The sequence below is a fragment of the Epinephelus lanceolatus genome, chromosome 13 (assembly GCF_041903045.1).
Source record: "Epinephelus lanceolatus isolate andai-2023 chromosome 13, ASM4190304v1, whole genome shotgun sequence".
NCBI lineage: Eukaryota > Metazoa > Chordata > Actinopteri > Perciformes > Serranidae > Epinephelus > Epinephelus lanceolatus.
The window spans coordinates 30,646,669-30,665,719 of NC_135746.1; the positions used below are offsets into that span (position 1 = coordinate 30,646,669).

The 19,051-nt window shown below is 39.8% G+C and overlaps 1 protein-coding gene and 1 long non-coding RNA gene across 2 annotated transcripts; both read left to right on the top strand.

Moving 5' to 3' along the window:
- Positions 1 to 1,631: 1,631 nt before the first annotated feature.
- On the top strand, positions 1,632 to 18,560 carry LOC144466593 (uncharacterized). Its single transcript, XM_078174142.1, has 18 exons — positions 1,632 to 1,717; positions 1,936 to 2,265; positions 2,408 to 2,686; positions 2,818 to 2,907; positions 4,116 to 4,202; positions 4,288 to 4,316; positions 4,582 to 4,638; positions 4,970 to 5,038; positions 5,200 to 5,319; positions 13,520 to 13,628; positions 13,844 to 14,176; positions 14,319 to 14,597; positions 15,966 to 16,052; positions 16,138 to 16,166; positions 16,432 to 16,488; positions 16,820 to 16,888; positions 17,050 to 18,026; positions 18,430 to 18,560. The coding sequence occupies exons 1-17, from the start codon at positions 1,654 to 1,656 to the stop codon at positions 17,173 to 17,175; spliced, it is 2,214 nt and encodes a 737-aa protein (XP_078030268.1). The 5' UTR covers positions 1,632 to 1,653; the 3' UTR covers positions 17,176 to 18,026; positions 18,430 to 18,560.
- On the top strand, positions 10,504 to 12,243 carry LOC144466544 (uncharacterized). Its single transcript, XR_013493160.1, has 4 exons — positions 10,504 to 10,614; positions 10,922 to 11,011; positions 11,092 to 11,120; positions 11,755 to 12,243. It is a non-coding gene; the product is annotated as an uncharacterized LOC144466544 (long non-coding RNA).
- Positions 18,561 to 19,051: the final 491 nt, after the last annotated feature.

Sequence of the window (19,051 nt, forward strand, 5' to 3'; positions counted from 1 at the left end):
GTTTTGATGCATTGGATGTGCTGAATGTGCATATTAAGGCAGTACAGGAGGAGGTGCACATTAATAATCCTCCAGGACTGTAACATGCTCATGTTTAACCCAAACAATGTGTAATGTGACTGCAGTTGGTTCAGATCGAGGTCGGAACACGTTCTCACCACAAAGGAACCACACAAGAGTTTGTAGGTAACTGGACTGAGACCACCTCTTCAAGAAGGTCTCGGTGTGTTCTTTTTGGTGAGCATCCGAGTGTGATTGCTGTGCTCCCACCTGCCCAAACAAACCGCACAAACACAAACTTGAGTTCGATTGAACTGAACCAAACAGGGCAGGTGTGAAAGCACCCTACAAGGGGTGAGGATTCAGTAGTCAGTGATAGTAAAAAAACAATGTAACAGGTTTTTCAACTATTTTGAATCACCGCAACCACAAGAGATCCTTCAGCACACAGTCATAAATATACTCACACAGTATGCTCTCAAATCTTTTAAGACAAATCTTAAAACTTACACGTTTTCAATGGCCTTTGGTTGTTTGTAGTGTTTTAGTGTATTTTTTTTAACGTATGTAATTGTTCTTACTGGTGTTATTCTGTTCTATATTTGTGTACATTTAATAGTGCTATATATTTGTGCTATATTAATGACCTGATTTGATTTGATTTGATTTGATTTGATTAATGAAATCAGTATTAGTCTTCTTTTATTATATCTGATAACAATATAAAATAAAGAAATGTTTATCACTTCATTCTACACTTTGTCTTGTGACTCTTTCATGTACTAACAGTGTCATAATAGTAAATGAATGTCTGGCCTCTTCTAGTAGTCCAACCTTCCCTCTGTTGGGTTGAACAGCTCTGTTCTCACTGAACACTCAAATGTGTCGAAATACAGAAAGAGACGCTGAGGCTAAAACCTCCAGACCTCTGCTGCTGTTGTTAACCACATTCTCACCAAATCACTTCTCCTTCAGTTCTCAGGAAAACAACTTCAAAGACACAATGAGGAACCAACAGGTCTCAGACCAGTAAAACATCATCTTATCTGTGTTCCCTCCCAGCTGCTACAGTGTCACCATATTGCACCACAGATATCAAGAGTGAAATTCTGCTGGGCGAGGAGTTTGACTCTTCACCTGTCTGTTCATGTGTGCTGTCAAACATCACCATGAATCCTGTCTGTTTTCTAACAAACATCATCCAAAGAAAACAAGTCGCATCATTGCAAATATTTATTTTAACCAACAATCTTCACACCTTCAACTTCCTCAGTCGTCTTCTTCTTTTCAGGAGGTGAAACATGTCAGTGTCACAAATGCACTGTGGGACTGGACACAGTGTGAACTTGAGACTCAACATGAGCATTAATACACTTTGATTGTTGCAGCATTAAACTGGATCACTGACTGCACAAACATTTAACTGTCCTATGAGAAGGTTTCAATAAAGTGTAAAAATAGTAACATTTTTTGGCTGTTTGGACGTCTGTAACAAATTCAGAGATGAAAATCTAAAACAGACTAAAAGTTACTTTGAGGAAGTGACATCATAATCATCACAGGAAGTAGCTGCAGTGTCTCTCTACTAAAGCACTATGTTAGAAACAGTTTGAGCATCAGAACAAGAGAAAGAAGAAGCAGAGAGACAGAGTCATGATGGCTGAGTTCAGACAGATTCAAATGTCTTTATTTCTTGTGATGCTGCTTCAGTTTACAGGTAAGAATATATTCTGTATATCACATTCAGTGTCAGACACATTGCAACAAATAACTATCAGTTTTATTGGATGTACTTTATTAGCTACATTTTATTTAACTAAGATGAATCTGTTTGTTTTGAACACTGAGTTTAGTGAACTCTTGGAAACCATGGATACAGAAATAATCATTAAACTGACCTTGAACTTTTATTTTTCTCTCATTGTCTTAAAGCAGCAGCTGAAAATCATCTGCCCTCTGTCACTGTCAGAGTTGGAGAGGAAGTCACTTTGCCGTGTGCAAATGTGATACAAAATCAGGATAACTGTGACAGTACTACATGGCTCTTCAGTAATTCAAGCGACACAGCAGCAGTAGAGCTGATTACACTTGGGAAGATTCACAGAGAAGCTAAAGCTAAATCAGACAGACTGAGTTTTACAGAGAACTGTTCTCTGGTTATAAAGAAGGTCACACGTGAGGATGTTGGACGTTATGACTGTCAGCAGTATGATTCAAGACATAAACAAGTTTCAGACTCTGATGTTCATCTGTCTGTTGTTACCAGTGAGTATTTCCATCATAATGTTTTCAGCTCAAACTGTCTTGTTAGAACAATATACTGAAACATTACAATAATTATGATTACAGTGATGAAGTTCATTTTACTCTTGTTGTCTGTCTCTCACAATATCTCCATCTTCACCAGTGACTGAACAGAAGGACACTGATGTGGTGACATTAACCTGCTCTGTGAAGATATATAAACGATGTCCACACACAGTGAAGTGGCTGTTTCAGGGTCAAGATGTGGATAAAGACAACAAGGACATAAAGACATCACAGTCTCTCTGCTCTGCCTCTGTGACCTTTCTGACTTCTGTCTACATTTACACATCAAGATATAAGTTATTTAAGTGTGCAGTGACTGATGGTGACAGAGTGCAGGTGTTTCCCTTCAGATCTCAATCCTCAGGTGAGAAACCAGGTGAGAACATGTTGAGCTGTTTAAAGTCACTTCAAACTGATGAGAATAATCACCTCAAATATTTGTTTATTTTATGGATTTGAAGTTTTAATATTACATCACAACAGTTTGAGTTGTGTTCATCTGTTCAGGTGAGGACACAACAACAGCAACAACAGCATCAACAACAGCTGAAAACAACACAACAGCAGGTGCCAGTGATCCTTCATCAAAACCACAAGGTAGTGACTTCATCTATTTATGTATTTTCATGTGTTTCATGAAGCTTTCAGTCACATCTCAACTGTAAAATGAGGGTGGAAATTCTAGAAGAACTACTAAGTGGACCTGTTGTTTGTTTTGTCAAGCTAGTTGTGGACTGTGTTGATACTGGATGCAGTTTTTGTCCCAAAAGTTATTCTTGGTAAAAACTATCACTTGAATGTTTAAACACCTATACTAATCAAAAGAGTTAAGGGAACACTTAAATGACACATCAGATCTTGATGAATGAATTATTCAAGTTGAAAATCTTTACTGATGTACACTGTATAATTTGTTGAGAACAAAATGACACAACAACAGTCAGTGGAAACCAAAATCATCAACCCACTGAGGGCTGGATTCAAAATCACAACAAAAATCCAAGTAAAACACTGAAATCACAGGCTGATCCAACTTGTGTGAATTTTATCACATCCTCTAAGTAGTGGATGTAGTAGTAGTGCGACCGCACGTATGGATGTGCCATTCTGGAGCTGGACTACCTGTGCAACCTGATTTCTGACAGTTTGGTCAGAAAAATGTGCACCAGTAGCCTGCTGGAGGTCATTTTGTAGGGCTCTGGCAGTGCTCCTCCTGTTCCTCCTCACACAAAGGAGCAGATACTGGTCCTGCTGCTGGGCTGTTTTCCTCCTTACGGCCCTGTCCAGCTCTCCTCGTGTATCGGCTGGTCTCCTGGTATGTCCTCCATGACTGTGCAGGGAGACACAGCAAACCTTCTTGCAACCACATGTATGGATGTGCCATCCTGAAGCTGGACTACCTGTGCACCCTGATTGGGCTGCAGGTACCGCCTCATGCTACTAGTAGTGACAAGGACACTAGCAGAACACAAAACTAGAGAAGAATCAGTCAGGAAGGATAAGGAGAGAGCAACTGTCTGAGGCCACCACATGTAAAACCATTCCCTTTTTGGGGGTAGTCTTGCTTTTGTCTCTCCATTGCACCTGTTGTCACTTTCATTTGCACCAAAGCAGCTGAAACTGATTCACAATCACTTGTGCTTCCTAAATGCACAGATTGATATCCCTGTAGTTTAACTGACTTGGTGTTACACTGTGACCATTAAGTGTTCCCTTCATTTTTTGAGCATTGTACATGTAATAAGCCACCGGGTTTTGAACAGAACAGACAGCTGCAGCCAAACTGCCTTTTATTATCTTTGCAGACTCGTGGGTGTACATCATTGTGGCTGTGGCTTTAGCAGCACTCTTAATACTCATTGTGGCAATCATCGTATGGAGGAGAACTAAAGGTGAGAGAACAGATAGAAACAAGTTTTAATGAAATTGGATTTTCTCTGTTGAAGCTTTTATTAATCTCATATTTTGTCTTTTCAGGGAACAAAACACAGATGAGTGACACTATTGTGAGTTTAAAACCTGAACTTGAGTATTTTCCAACCTGGACGCTATTTTCCCAGGTTGTTGTGTCTAAGTGACTGCTGGGAACAGCAATTTGTATCTTAAGGGAAATTGAATTTATCCACTGGTCTGGTGTAGTGGATTTGAAGATATTTTTACACTCCCATCACATTAGCTGAAAGCTGCACATATGCATTATATACATGCCACATGTGTTGTTTGTATTGTGACCACCTGACAGCATGCACACTGACATTGTTCATTGTCCAGGGGCTGACTTCAAACCCTGCAGTGACTCAGGCTGCTCCAGAACCCAGCCAGGGCACGGTGAGATCACACACCCAGTACAAAGTAACACTCAGTGAAATGGGTTTGTCCTCTGAGATATTTATATCAAGAGTGTGAGAATGTGCAACAAAGATAAAAAGGGAAGTTCAATGATGCAACTGGACGACAGCAGAAGAGAACATGTGTGGCATGTGGGATGTAAAACCAGAGGCCAAACCACCATCACAAAACAACATTTTGAGACATTTTGAAAGATATGTAACATGACTTTAAAGTAATGGAATTTAAAATGTTGACTTTGACAAAAAGGTGTGAGTGAATTCAAGTCCAGATGTTACTGAGCAGCCATTGTGTTGTCTTCTCTGTGCAGGCTGATCCTGAAGATGGTGTTTCCTACGCCTCCATCAGCTACACCAAGAAGACCAACAGTAAAGCCCAGGTGAGCTGTCTGACTGGTTACACTGGTGATATACTGATGTTGTTTCATTGCTGAGCATCGTGTTGTGTTTATGTGGTGCTGGATATCATTATGTTGCATTTACTTGAACTATTCTGTAATTTCATGTTGTGTTATTAATGTGTTTGTCTTTTGTTTTCCAGGTTTTGTTTAAAGATGAAGATGATGCAGTGACCTACAGCACCGTGAAAGCTTCTTCTTCTTCTGCTGGAGCCTCTGCTGATCTCACTAACCTCTACGCTACCATCAACAAACCAAACAAATAAGAGAGCACAGTTTAGTTACAGCTCATATCGTTACAGTTATTTTACATTGACTGGTTGCTTGATATGGAAGAAAGACATTTATATGGGATAAACAAATGATTGGCTCTTGGTCAGGAGATGTGTGCACATTGTTCTATAACTGGGTTTTGTGAGGAATTTTTATATATATTTAATCTAAAAATCAAAGATCATTGTTTGCCCTTGTCAGTGTGAAAGTGATATATATGTTTATATGTACATATACATATATACTTCATAGCATTTTCAGAGTGCATTGCTGTAAAAAGGTTTTTGTCCAGAAGGGGGCGCAGTAGGTGAAGTAGTAGCACAATAATCCAACCTTACATGGCAGCTGGAAATGTAAGTGTTCATAATACATGTTAATATGTGCTGTCAGACACTTTAATGTGTCTGTATCTGTGTTCAGTTTACTTTCATACCATGAAATAAAAGATAATTAAAGCAAACTAACAGTAAGAAACATCTTGACTGAGTCACTTTTGAGAGTCGAGTTAAACAGCTGAATGAGAGGAAACTGTTTTAAACTGTCACTGGTGTTCATTTAGAATACTTCAGGTCAGTGTGAGCTTCATACCAGCTCATGTCGGCCATGAGTGAGGGAGGTAAAAGCTGATGTCATCTGCCCACATAAAGGCAACAAGTGACCAATGAGAGAAAAGAAGGATGAAAGTAATGATGAGGAAGTGACACATTAGTAATTAGAGGAAGTAGTTACAAACTTGTTCAGAGACTTACAGGTAGAAGAAGCAGAGAGAGACAGAGAGGCACAATGGCTGAATTCAGATGGATTAAAATGTCTTAATTTCTGTTGCTGATGCTTCAGTTTACAGGTAAGTATTCATAAAACATATATGAATGACATTTCTAAAAAGCTATTTATAGATATCATTAATGTTTTTTTTGTTTTTTTTTTTGCTATTAAGAGTTTTTTTTATTATTTTACAACAAGACAACATACATACAAATCACACATACATACATACAGGACAAAACATACAACGAGAGGAGGGAGAAAAAAAAAAGGGGGGGGGGGTTGCAAGAGTGTCATGCAGTGTTCATATAAAAGAGAAGAAAGACATACAAATCAATTCATAAGGTTGTTATAGACAATGTCCCAGTGATCTTCCATACTTTTATCAAAGTCTTTTAGCAAGCATGCTGCCCGTTCCATATTCAGGAGATCTAAAAATTCTCCAAGCCATGACTCTCTGGTAAAACAACCCGGTTTGCAAACTTTCCAATTCATAAGGATGAGTCTTTTAATTGTGAGACAGCCCAGAGTCCAAAGCCGGTCCACTGTGGCTCCTAGAGTGTTGACTGGTCTTTTACCAAGGAGGCAGGTTATTGGACAGATAGGAAACTTGACCTTGAAAAGTGATGACATATATGATATAGCGTCTAGCCAGAGAGATTTAACTGCTGGACAGTCCCACAGTAGATGGAGCAGAGTCCCTCGAGTGCCACAGTTGTGCCAGCATGAATCTTGGGATTCCTTATTTATTTTGGATAATTTAGCAGTGGTGATGTAAGCTCTGCATAAAATCTTGTACTGTATAATTCTAAATCTCACACATTTCGAAGTATACAATGCAGATCTCCAGATATCATTCCACTGGGAAGGTGTTAACGATATATTAAGATCATGTTCCCAAGCCAGCTGAACAGGAGCATAGGCACTGGGAGCAGGTCTAAACAGTGAGCTATAAATGTTAGAGACCGTGCCTTTTGACAGGGTTGCCTTCCTCAGTAGTACATCCCAATCAGGGCAGGAAGCAGGAGCAGCTCCTTCTTTGCATTTCCTATGTATGACGGATGATATCTGTGCATATGTTAGAAATGATGAATCTGTGATGTGAAATAAATTTTTAATTTGTTGAAAAGAAAGGAGAGTATCACTAAAGATTTGACCAACAGTTAGTATACCATGTTGCTGCCAGATTTTGTTATTTAAGGTGCCACCTCCGGTTGATAAAATAGAGTTACACCAGATAGGACATGATGGGAGAGAGAGCCCCTCAATACCAAGTCTCCTGTGCAGCTGCTTCACAATAGAGCAAGACAACCTGATAATGATGTTGTCTAGCTGGGGTGGGGGATTGGGACAGTACCATAGGGATGCCAATGATATGGCCTTATTGCATGAAAGGATAGTTTCCTCCAACCATTGCCAACTGCCTATCAGGGCATCAGACTTATAAGCCCAGGTTAGTGGGTACCGTGCATTATATGAAAGATAGTACTGATATATATCTGGAACTCCCAACCCTCCCTTGGATCTGGGTATAGTTAGTTTCTTGAACGAAATTCTGGGTTTTTTATTATTCCAAAGGAATCGGATGAAGAGGGATTCAATGTCTCTGAACCAGCTTTTGGGAAATTTAAGAGGGATAGAAGTGATGATATGTGCAAGTCTTGGTAAGACATTCATTTTCAATATTTCCACTCTGCCCCACAAAGACAGTGGCAGGGCTGTCCATCTGATGATATCATTCTTGATGGACTGAAAAATGCTAGGACCATTTAGACTGAAGATTTTAGTGATGGGAGAAATTATGGTAATGCCCAAGTATTTCATTCCATTTGTTTTCCAAAGAAAGGGGGCGTCCTGTAAATCAGATTTAAATGTATAAGAGTTAAGTGGAATAGCCTCACTTTTGTTCCAATTAATCCTGTAACCAGAAAAACTGCTAAATAAATTAACCAATTTAAGAACTGCTGGTATAGAGGATGCTGGTTTACTTAAAGTGAGTAATATATCATTAGCATACATATTCAATTTAAAACTATATCCAGAGAAGTCCACACCACATATATCAGCACTGGAACGTATCGCACAGGCTAATGGTTCAAGAGCAATAATGAAGAGCAGGGGACTGACAGGGCAGCCCTGTCTTACTCCTCTTTGGAGATCAAAGGGCTCGGAAATTAAACCATTGATTTTAACAGAGGAGAGTGGAGAGCTATAAAGAGCTTTAACCCAGTTTATAAATTTTAGACCGAAACCAAATTTTTTAAATGTATAAAATAAATATGGCCAAAGTATCTTATCGAAGGCTTTTTCAGCATCTAATGATGCTGCAATGACTGGAGAGCTACTAGAACCAGCATGTAAAATAATCTGAAGGACTCTACGCATGTTGTTTGAGGAGAGACGGCCTGGAATAAAACCTACTTGGTCTGGGTGGATTATGGACGGAACTACCTTCTCCAGACGGAGTGCTAAAATTTTAGCAAGAATCTTATAATCGCAATTAAGCAAACTTAGGGGACGATAGTTACTCATCTGAACTGGGTCTTTGCCTGGTTTGGGTAACAGAGAAATAATAGCATTACACATAGTGGGGGGCATAAATTTGGAGTCAAGTATTTTGTTAAATAATAGCAACAAGTATGGAGAAAGCTGTTCTTTAAAACATTTATAAAATTCAATTCCCAAGCCGTCATTCCCTGGAGCTTTACCTGAGGCCATTTTCATAATTGCCGTCTTAATTTCTATTTGAGTGAGAGGGGCGTCAAGTGCGTTGCTATCAGCTGGACTGACCCTTGGCAGGTTAAGACCTTTAAAGAAACTGTCCATTTCAGCCTCGTTAACACAACTCTCCGCACTATAGAGTTTAGAGTAATAATTTTTAAAAGATTCATTGATTGAGGCAGCATCACATTGTAATGTTCCATTCTCATCTCTTATTGCTGGGATAGTCTGTCTATTTTCTATGTACGTTAATCTATGGGCTAACATTTTCCCTGCTTTGTCTCCAGATTCAAAATAACATCTACGCAATCGAAAGAGAGCGAATGCTGTCTCCTCATGAATTAACCTTTGCAAGTCAGCCCTGGTGGCGAGTAATGTATTTCTCAAATCTAAATTAGATGGGTCCAGCATATGCTGTTCCTCTAAACTCTTAAGTTTACTGTTTAATTGGGATTTAGCCCCTTCACGTTCCTTTTTCACCCCGGATGCGAAGCTGATTAACCAGCCCCTGCAGGTCGCCTTAAATGCCTCCCAGACAGTTGCTACACAGAATACAGAATTTAGGTTTACCTCAAAAAATTCAGGAATTTGTTTTTTTATAAGGGAGGTAAAGTTTTCATTTTTAAGAAGTGATGTATTAAGTCGCCACTGCCTTGATATCATTAATGTTACTTCATTATCTAACCTTCATTTAACCAAGAGACACAAGTAGTCTTTTTGGTTTCCAGAGAGGTGAATAGTGTGTTTAGTGAAGTCTTGGAAAATGATGAGGCACATGTGCAAACTTTTGTTGTATCTAAAATTATCTTCACACTGACATTAATATTCATATATGTATTTATTATTTCATTCTCTTTATTCTTCATATTTTCTCTCATCTTCTCAGCAGCAGGACAGCTTTTCCGCTCCCTCACTTTTAGAGTAGGAGATGACGTCACTTTGTCTTGTGAAAATGTGATAGATGATCAGAATAACTGTGACAGTACCGTCTGGCTCTTCAGTGAATCAAGAAGCATACGGATAGTAGTGCTGGTTTATCTTGGGACTGCTGAGAACTGTTCTCTGGTTATGAAGGTGAAGGTGTTGGACGTTACGGCTGCAGACAGTACAGATCAGCAAAACAACAAGGTGAAGATGCTGTGGTTCATCTGTCTGTTGTTACCAGTGAGTATTTCCATCATAATGTTTTCAGCTCAAACTGTCTTGTTAGAACAATATACTGAAACATTACAATAATTATGATTACAGTGATGAAGTTCATTTTACTCTTGTTGTCTATCTCTCACAATATCTCCATCTTCACCAGTGACTGAACAGAAGGACACTGATGAGGTGACATTAACCTGCTCTGTGTGGACAGATGAACAATGTACACACACAGTGAAGTGGCTGTTTCAGGGTCAAGATGTGGATAAAGACAACAAGGACATAAAGACATCACAGTCTCTCTGCTCTGCCTCTGTGACCTTTCTGACTTCTCTCTACATTTACACATCAAGATATAAGTTATTTACGTGTGCAGTGACTGATGGTGACAGAGTGCAGGTGTTTCCCTTCAGATCTCAATCCTCAGGTGAGAAACCAGGTGAGAACATGTTGAGCTGTTTAAAGTCACTTCAAACTGATTAGAATAATCACCTCAAATATTCGTTTATTTTGTGGATTGAAGTTTGAATATTACATCACAACAGATTGAGTTGTGTTCATCTGTTCAAGTGAGGACACAACAAGAGCAACAACAGTATCAACAACAGTTGCGACCGCAACAGCTTCTGCAACCAATGATGCTTCAACTAAAGGTAGTGACCCAATATTTTTATGCAACTTTCTCTAGAATCTCTCTGTCTTTGTGTCGGTCTCTTTCTGTCCCCATACTAAACGTATTTCAAATACATGTACACGTCTAAAGAGATCTGGTTGAAGCTGTTTTTTGCTCTTTTCAAAATGCTTTTAAAAATCTCTTTAAAAAAGAATAACATTGTATTTTTGCATTGATTTTAATGAAAGGAAATGTGAATAAAAATTATATGGTTAACTCTAATCTCTCTGTCTCCTCTTTTAAGTCTAGAGGCTACAAATAAAATGTTGTGTTTATTCTCTTTCCAGGTTGGTGGTTGAGGTTCATCATTGTGTCTGTGGGTTTATCAGTGCTCATAATAAGTGTTGTGGCAGTCAACATGTGGACAAGAACTAAAGGTGAGAACATTCACAGATAAAATGTTTCCATGGATTTTCACTGTGGAAACTAAAGTCCACTCTTTCTCTTGTCTTTTCAGAGAAGAAAACACAGATGGATGAAATCACTGTGAGTTTTTACAACTAAATAATGTCATGTTTTTACAGTTGCTACTTTACACACTCTTCTTTATAAACTGTAGATAGAAGAAGACAGAAGACAACAATAAACAGGATAAGTGAAGTGGATTCAAATACAAGTGAAACATGACAATATAATGCAGTTCATTACAACAGCGACACAAACTACAGCCTCCAAAGAGACCACAGATCTGAATCAACACCTCTTTGACACAGTGTCAATAAAAACTGAACATGATGAGGTCCAGATTAAAGGGCGGCTTCACCTAAATGAAATCACATCATACAGTATGTTCTCACTTAACCTCCAGTGTCTTTAAAATAATGCAGATAGTTTTGTTTTATTACAAGAAACAACGTCCATGTTACTCTGGATAATGTACAGAATCAAATCTAGCTCCAGTGCAAACAGTCCAGCAGCCAGTCAGATAAAGATCAGATCAGACAGTGACTAATGGTGCGTTCAGGGTCTGCTGACTCAACTGTGAACCTGCCTTTATCAAGGTGTCAAGATATTTCTTATTTCCTTGTGTTAAATGTGGGACAGCGGGCGCCTACAGATCACAGAGGTGGGACTGGGATTGGAAAGTGTGGCTTTGATTGTGTTGTGTTGTTTGTCACAGGTGCGTTATGATGAAGATGATGGTACAGTGAACTATGAAAACATCAGACCTTCTGATGGAGTTTGACCAACACTTCTGCCTCCATCAGACTCCACTGATCAACTCATCACATTTCACATGACCAGTTAAATACTGTCAATAACAACAACAAAAAGAGAGACTTATTATGTTATTTTAGTCTGATGTCTTTTCCTCCATCAGCTGTAAAAACTTTTCTTGTCTGCAGTCAGGTCAGAATGCAGCAGCTGGATTTTAACTTCATTTAACAGCAAAGAGCGTTTAACTCTTGTTCACTTCCTTAAATTGTCTTCCAGCCAGGGCAGTAGTCACCATATACACTGAGGGGGACACTCAGTGTGGCACAGATGCATGTGTAATTTCACAGTGAGTCGTCATGAGCAAGAGGAAGGGTGGCAGAGACATTCAACTTTTTTTGGGCCAGTCTCAGAAAAGAAGCAAAGTAAGTTAAGAGCAGTGAGAAAATGAGCAGCGTTAGTTATACGGTATGGGAGCGTTAGTGCAAAAAATGAGTCAGTGTTTCTTGATATAAGAATTATTGTCATTCAGATCAGAAATGGTTTGTAGGCTATCTGAGCAAGAGACACCACTTGTTATCTGATAATATCTCTTCCATGTTCACTTTGGTGTGGTCAGAATAAAGAGAGTGAGGCAGAGGGAGAGAGAGAACATTTGGAGGATGAAAGCACAGGGAGCGTGTGTCAATCTGGTGGTGACATAGAGGTGAGTAGCGTAGCCTAAGAGAGGAGCAAATGTGTTAGTGAATTTGTACATATTTTACTTTAGAATTTCAATGGCAGGAAGTAAGGGTGTATGTGTTTGGGGGCTGGGGGGCGTGCAGATTTGCCCCCCCCCCCCCCCCCCAATGTTGACTCCATGGTGACAGCCTTGCTTCCAGCTGAAGATTTCAGAGCTGATTTTAGGATTTACTGCCTGTTATTGAAGCTCCAGCAGCTTGAGCTCACTTTCATGTCTCTGTGTGCAGAAGAACTCATTTTAATCCACTTTCATTTAGCATTGCTGTTAACATATTTGTTGGGATGTCAATATGTTTGACTCTGTTTTCAGCTTTAATGGAGTCAGTAACAGTCTGCTCTTTATTATATCTGATAACAATATAAAATAAAGAAATGTTTATCACTTCATTCTACACTTTGTCTTGTGACTCTTTCATGTACTAACAGTGTCATAATAGTAAGTGAATGTCCGGCCTCTTCTAGTAGTCCAACCTTCCCTCTGTTGGGTTGAACAGCTCTGTTCTCACTGAACACTCAAATGTGTCGAAATACAGAAAGAGACGCTGAGGCTAAAACCTCCAGAGCTCTGCTGCTGTTGTTAACCACATTCTCACCAAATCACTTCTCCTTCAGTTCTCAGAAAAACAATTTCAAAGACACAATGAGGAACCAACAGGTCTCAGACCAGTAAAACATCATCTTATCTGTGTTCTCACAAATGCACTGTGGGACTGGACACAGTGTGAACTTGAGACTCAACATGAGCATTAATACACTTTGATTGTTGCAGCATTAAACTGGATCACTGACTGCACAAACATTTAACTGTCCTATGAGAAGGTTTCAGTGAAATGTAAAAATAGTAACAGTTTTTGGCTGTTTGGACGTCTGTAACAAATTCAGAGATAAAAATCTAAAACAGACTAAAAGTCACTTTGAGGAAGTGACATCATACTCATCACAGGAAGTAGCTGCAGCGTCTCTCTACTAAAGCACTATGTTAGAAACAGTTTGAGCATCAGAACAAGAGAAAGAAGAAGCAGAGAGACAGAATCATGATGGCTGAGTTCAGACAGATTCAAATGTCTTTATTTCTTGTGACGCTGCTTCAGTTTACAGGTAAGAATATATTCTGTATATCACATTCAGTGTCAGACACATTGCAACAAATAACTTTATCAGTATTACTGGATGTACTTTATTAGCTACATTTTATTTAACTAAGATCTGTTTGTTCTTAAGTCTGTGAGTTTAGTGAACATAATAAAGATAAAGATAAAGAGAAAATCACCACCATGACCATGAACTTTTATTTTTCTCCCATTGCCTTAAAGCAGCAGCTGAAAATCATCTGCCCTCTGTCACTGTCAGAATTGGAGATGAAGTTACTTTGCCGTGTGATATGATAGAAGACCAGGATAACTGTAACAGTGCTACATGGCTCTTCACTGATACAAGACACACAGCAACAGTAGAGCTGGTTACACATGGGAAGATTCACAAAGAAGCCAAAGATAAATCAGACAGACTGAGTGTTACAGAGAAATGTTCTCTGGTTATAAAGAAGGTCACAGATGAAGATGCTGGTCAGTACACCTGCAGACAGTTTAATGAATCAGGACAACAACAGGATCAAGACTCTGTGGTTCATCTGTCTGTTGTTACCAGCGAGTATTTCCATCATAATGTTTTCAGCTCAAACTGTCTTGTTAGAACAACATACTGAAACATTACAATAATTATGATTACAGTGATGAAGTTCATTTTACTCTTGTTGTCTTTCTCTCACAATATCTCCATCTTCACCAGTGACTGAACATAACAACACTAATGAGGTGACATTAAACTGCTCTGTGAGGACATATGAACGATGTCGACACACAGTGAAGTGGCTGTTTCAGGGTCAAGATGTGGATAAAGACAACAAGGACATAAAGACATCACAGTCTCTCTGCTCTGCCTCTGTGACCTTTCTGACTTCTCTCTACATTTACACATCAAGATATAAGTTATTTACATGTGAAGTGACTGATGGTGACAGAGTGCAGGTGTTTCCCTTCAGATCTCAATCCTCAGGTGAGAAACCAGGTGAGAACATGTTGAGCTGTTTAAAGTCACTTCAAACTGATGAGAATAATCACCTCAAATATTTGTTTATTTTATGGATTTGAAGTTTGAATATTACATCACCTGGATCAGGCCATCAGTGAGCTCCTGGACAGTCTGTGGTGGTACTCGGCGGCGTTGGATGCACCGATATATGACATTCCATAGGTGCTCAGTTGGATTTAGGTCAGGGGAACGAGAGGGCCAGACAATGGCATCAATGCCTTCAGCATCCAGGTACTGCCTACACACTCTGGTCACATGAGGCCCAGCATTGTCCTGCACCAGGTGGAACCCAGGGCCCACTGCACCACCGTAAGGTCTGACTCATCCTGGTACCTAACAGCAGTCAGGGTACTGTTGGCTATGACATGGAGGTCAGTGCGACCATCCAAGGATATGCCTCCCCAGACCATCACTGATCCACCACCAACCCAGTCATGCTGGATGATGTTACGGGCAGCATAACGTTCACCAAGGCGCCTCCAGACTCTCTCACGCCTGTCACATGCTCAGTATGCCTGCTCTCATCTGTGAAGAGAACAGGGCGCTGATGGCAGACCTGCCATTTCTAGTGTTCTCTGGCATATGCCAGTTGAGCTGCACAGTGCTGGGCTGTGAGTACAGGTCCCACTAGAGGACGTCAGGCCCTCGAGCCACCCTTATGGAGTCTGTTTCTGACAGTTTGCTCAGAAAAATGCACACCGGTAGCCTGCTGGAGGTCATTTTGTAGGGCTCTGGCAGTGCTCCTCCTGTTCCTCCTCACACAAAGGAGCAGATACTGGTCCTGCTGCTGGGCTGTTTTCCCCCTTACGGCCCTGTCCAGTTCTCCTCCTGTAACGGCTGGTCGTCTGATATCTCCTCCATGCTTGAGACTGTGCAGGGAGACACAGCAAACCTTCTTGCGACCACATGTATGGATGTGCCATCCTGGAGCTGGACTACCTGTGCACCCTGATTGGGCTGCAGGTACCGCCTCATGCTACTAGTAGTGACAAGGACACTAGCAGAACACAAAACTAGAGAAGAATCAGTCAGGAAGGATAAGGAAAGAGCAACTGTCTGTGGACACCACATGTAAAACCATTCCCTTTTTGGGGGTAGTCTTGCTTTTGTCTCTCCATTGCACCTGTTGTCACTTTCATTTGCACCAAAGCAGCTGAAACTGATTCACAATCATTTGTGCTTCCTAAATGCACAGATTGATATCCCTGTAGTTTAACTGACTTGGTGTTACACTGTGACCATTAAGTGTTCCCTTCATTTTTTGAGCATTGTACATGTAATAAGCCACCGGGTTTTGAACAGAACAGACAGCTGCAGCCAAACTGCCTTTTATTATCTTTGCAGACTCGTGGGTGTACATCATTGTGGCTGTGGCTTTAGCAGCACTCTTAATACTCATTGTGGCAATCATCGTATGGAGGAGAACTAAAGGTGAGAGAACAGATAGAAACAAGTTTTAATGAAACTGGATTTTCTCTGTTGAAGCTTTTATTAATCTCATATTTTGTCTTTTCAGGGAACAAAACACAGATGAGTGACACTATTGTGAGTTTAAAACCTGAACTTGAGTATTTTCCAACCTGGACGCTATTTTCCCAGGTTGTTGTGTCTAAGTGACTGCTGGGAACAGCAATTTGTATCTTAAGGGAAATTGAATTTATCCACTGGTCTGGTGTAGTGGATTTGAAGATATTTTTACACTCCCATCACATTAGCTGAAAGCTGCACATATGCATTATATACATGCCACATGTGTTGTTTGTATTGTGACCACCTGACAGCATGCACACTGACATTGTTCATTGTCCAGGGGCTGACTTCAAACCCTGCAGTGACTCAGGCTGCTCCAGAACCCAGCCAGGGCACGGTGAGATCACACACCCAGTACAAAGTAACACTCAGTGAAATGGGTTTGTCCTCTGAGATATTTATATCGAGAGTGTGAGAATGTGCAACAAAGATAAAAAGGGAAGTTCAATGATGCAACTGGACGACAGCAGAAGAGAACATGTGTGGCATGTGGGATGTAAAACCAGAGGCCAAACCACCATCACAAAACAACATTTTGAGACATTTTGAAAGATATGTAACATGACTTTAAAGTAATGGAATTTAAAATGTTGACTGAAACAAAAAAGTTTGAGTGAATTCAAGTCCAGATGTTACTGAGCAGCCATTATGTTGTCTTCTCTGTGCAGACTGATCCTGAAGATGGTGTTTCCTACGCCTCCATCAGCTACACCAAGAAGACCAACAGTAAAGCCCAGGTGAGCTGTCTGACTGGTTACACTGGTGATATACTGATGTTGTTTCATTGCTGAGCATTGTGTTGTGTTTATGTGGTGCTGGATATCGTTATGTTGCATTTACTTGAACTATTCTGTAATTTCATGTTGTGTTATAAATGTGTTTGTCTTTTGTTTTCCAGGTTTTGTTTAAAGATGAAGATGATGCAGTGACCTACAGCACCGTGAAAGCTTCTTCTTCTTCTTCTGCTGGAGCCTCTGCTGATCTCACTAACCTCTACGCTACCATCAACAAACCAAACAAATAAGAGAGCACAGTTTAGTTACAGCTCATATCGTTACAGTTATTTTACATTGACTGGTTGCTTGATATGGAAGAAAGACATTTATATGGGATAAACAAATGATTGGCTCTTGGTCAGGAGATGTGTGCACATTGTTCTATAACTGGGTTTTGTGAGGAATTTTTATATATATTTAATCTAAAAATCAAAGATCATTGTTTGCCCTTGTCAGTGTGAAAGTGATATATATGTTTATATGTACATATACATATATACTTCATAGCATTTTCAGAGTGCATTGCTGTAAAAAGGTTTTTGTCCAGAAGGGGGCGCAGTAGGTGAAGTAGTAGCACAATAATCCAACCTTACATGGCAGCTGGAAATGTAAGTGTTCATAATACATGTTAATATGTGCTGTCAGACACTTTAATGTGTCTGTATCTGTGTTCAGTTTATCTTTTATTTCATGGTATAAAAGTAATTAAAGCAAACTAACGGTAAGAAACATCTTGACTGAGTCACTTTTGAGAGTCGAGTTAAACAGCTGAATGAGAGGAAACTGTTTTAAACTGTCACTGGTGTTCATTTAGAATACTTCAGGTCAGTGTGAGCTTCATACCAGCTCATGTCGGCCATGAGTGAGGGAGGTAAAAGCTGATGTCATCTGCCCACATAAAGGCAACAAGTGACCAATGAGAGAAAAGAAGGATGAAAGTAATGATGAGGAAGTGACACTTTAGTAATTAGAGGAAGTAGTTACAAACTTGTTCAGAGACTTACAGGTAGAAGAAGCAGAGAGAGACAGAGAGGCACAATGGCTGAATTCAGATGGATTAAAATGTCTTAATTTCTGTTGCTGATGCTTCAGTTTACAGGTAAGTATTCATAAAACATATATGAATGACAGAAACATTTCTAAAAAGCTATTTATAGATATCATTAATGTTACTTCATTATCTAACCTTCATTTAACCAAGAGACACAAGTAGTCTGTTTGGTTTCCAGAGAGGTGAATAGTGTGTTTAGTGAAGTCTTGGAAAATGATGAGGCACATGTGCAAACTTTTGTTGTATCTAAAATTATCTTCACACTGACATTAATATTCATATATTTATTTATTATTTCATTCTCTTTATTCTTCATATTTTCTCTCATCTTCTCAGCAGCAGGACAGCTTTTTCATTCCCTCACTTTTAGAGTAGGAGATGATGTCACTTTGTCTTGTGAAAATGTGATAGATGATCAGAATAACTGTGACAGTACCGTCTGGCTCTTCAGTGAATCAAGAAGCACACAGGCAGTAGTGCTGGTTCATCTTGGGAAGACTGCTGAAGAAGCTAAATCAGACAGACTGAGTGTTACAGAGAACTGTTCTCTGGTTATAAAGAAGGTCACAGACGAAGGTGTTGGACGTTACGGCTGCAGACAGTACAGATCAGCAAAACAACAAGGTCAAGATGCTGTGGTTCATCTGTCTGTTGTTACCAGTGAGTATTTCCATCATAATGTTTTCAGCTCAAACTGTCTTGTTAGAACAATATACTGAAACATTACAATAATTATGATTACAGTGATGAAGTTCATTTTAATCTCACAATATCTCCATCTTCACCAGTGACTGAACAGAAGGTCACTGATGAGGTGACATTAACCTGCTCTGTGAGGACATATGAACGATGTGCACACACAGTGAAGTGGCTGTTTCAGGGTCAAGATGTGGATAAAGACAACAAGGACATAAAGACATCACAGTCTCTCTGCTCTGCCTCTGTGACCTTTCTGACTTCTCTCTACATTTACACATCAAGATATAAGTTATTTACATGTGCAGTGACTGATGGTGACAGAGTGCAGGTGTTTCCCTTCAGATCTCAATCCTCAGGTGAGAAACCAGGTGAGA

Bases quoted from the DNA above. Each gene is read 5' to 3' on its own strand.
- LOC144466593 (XM_078174142.1), top strand. From the start codon at position 1,654: ATGATGGCTGAGTTCAGACAGATTCAAATGTCTTTATTTCTTGTGATG. The intron at 5,320-13,519 runs TAAGAGAGCACA...TGTTAGAAACAG, and splicing joins CCATCAACAAACCAAACAAA to TTTGAGCATCAGAACAAGAG. The intron at 16,889-17,049 runs GTGAGCTGTCTG...TTTGTTTTCCAG, and splicing joins AGACCAACAGTAAAGCCCAG to GTTTTGTTTAAAGATGAAGA.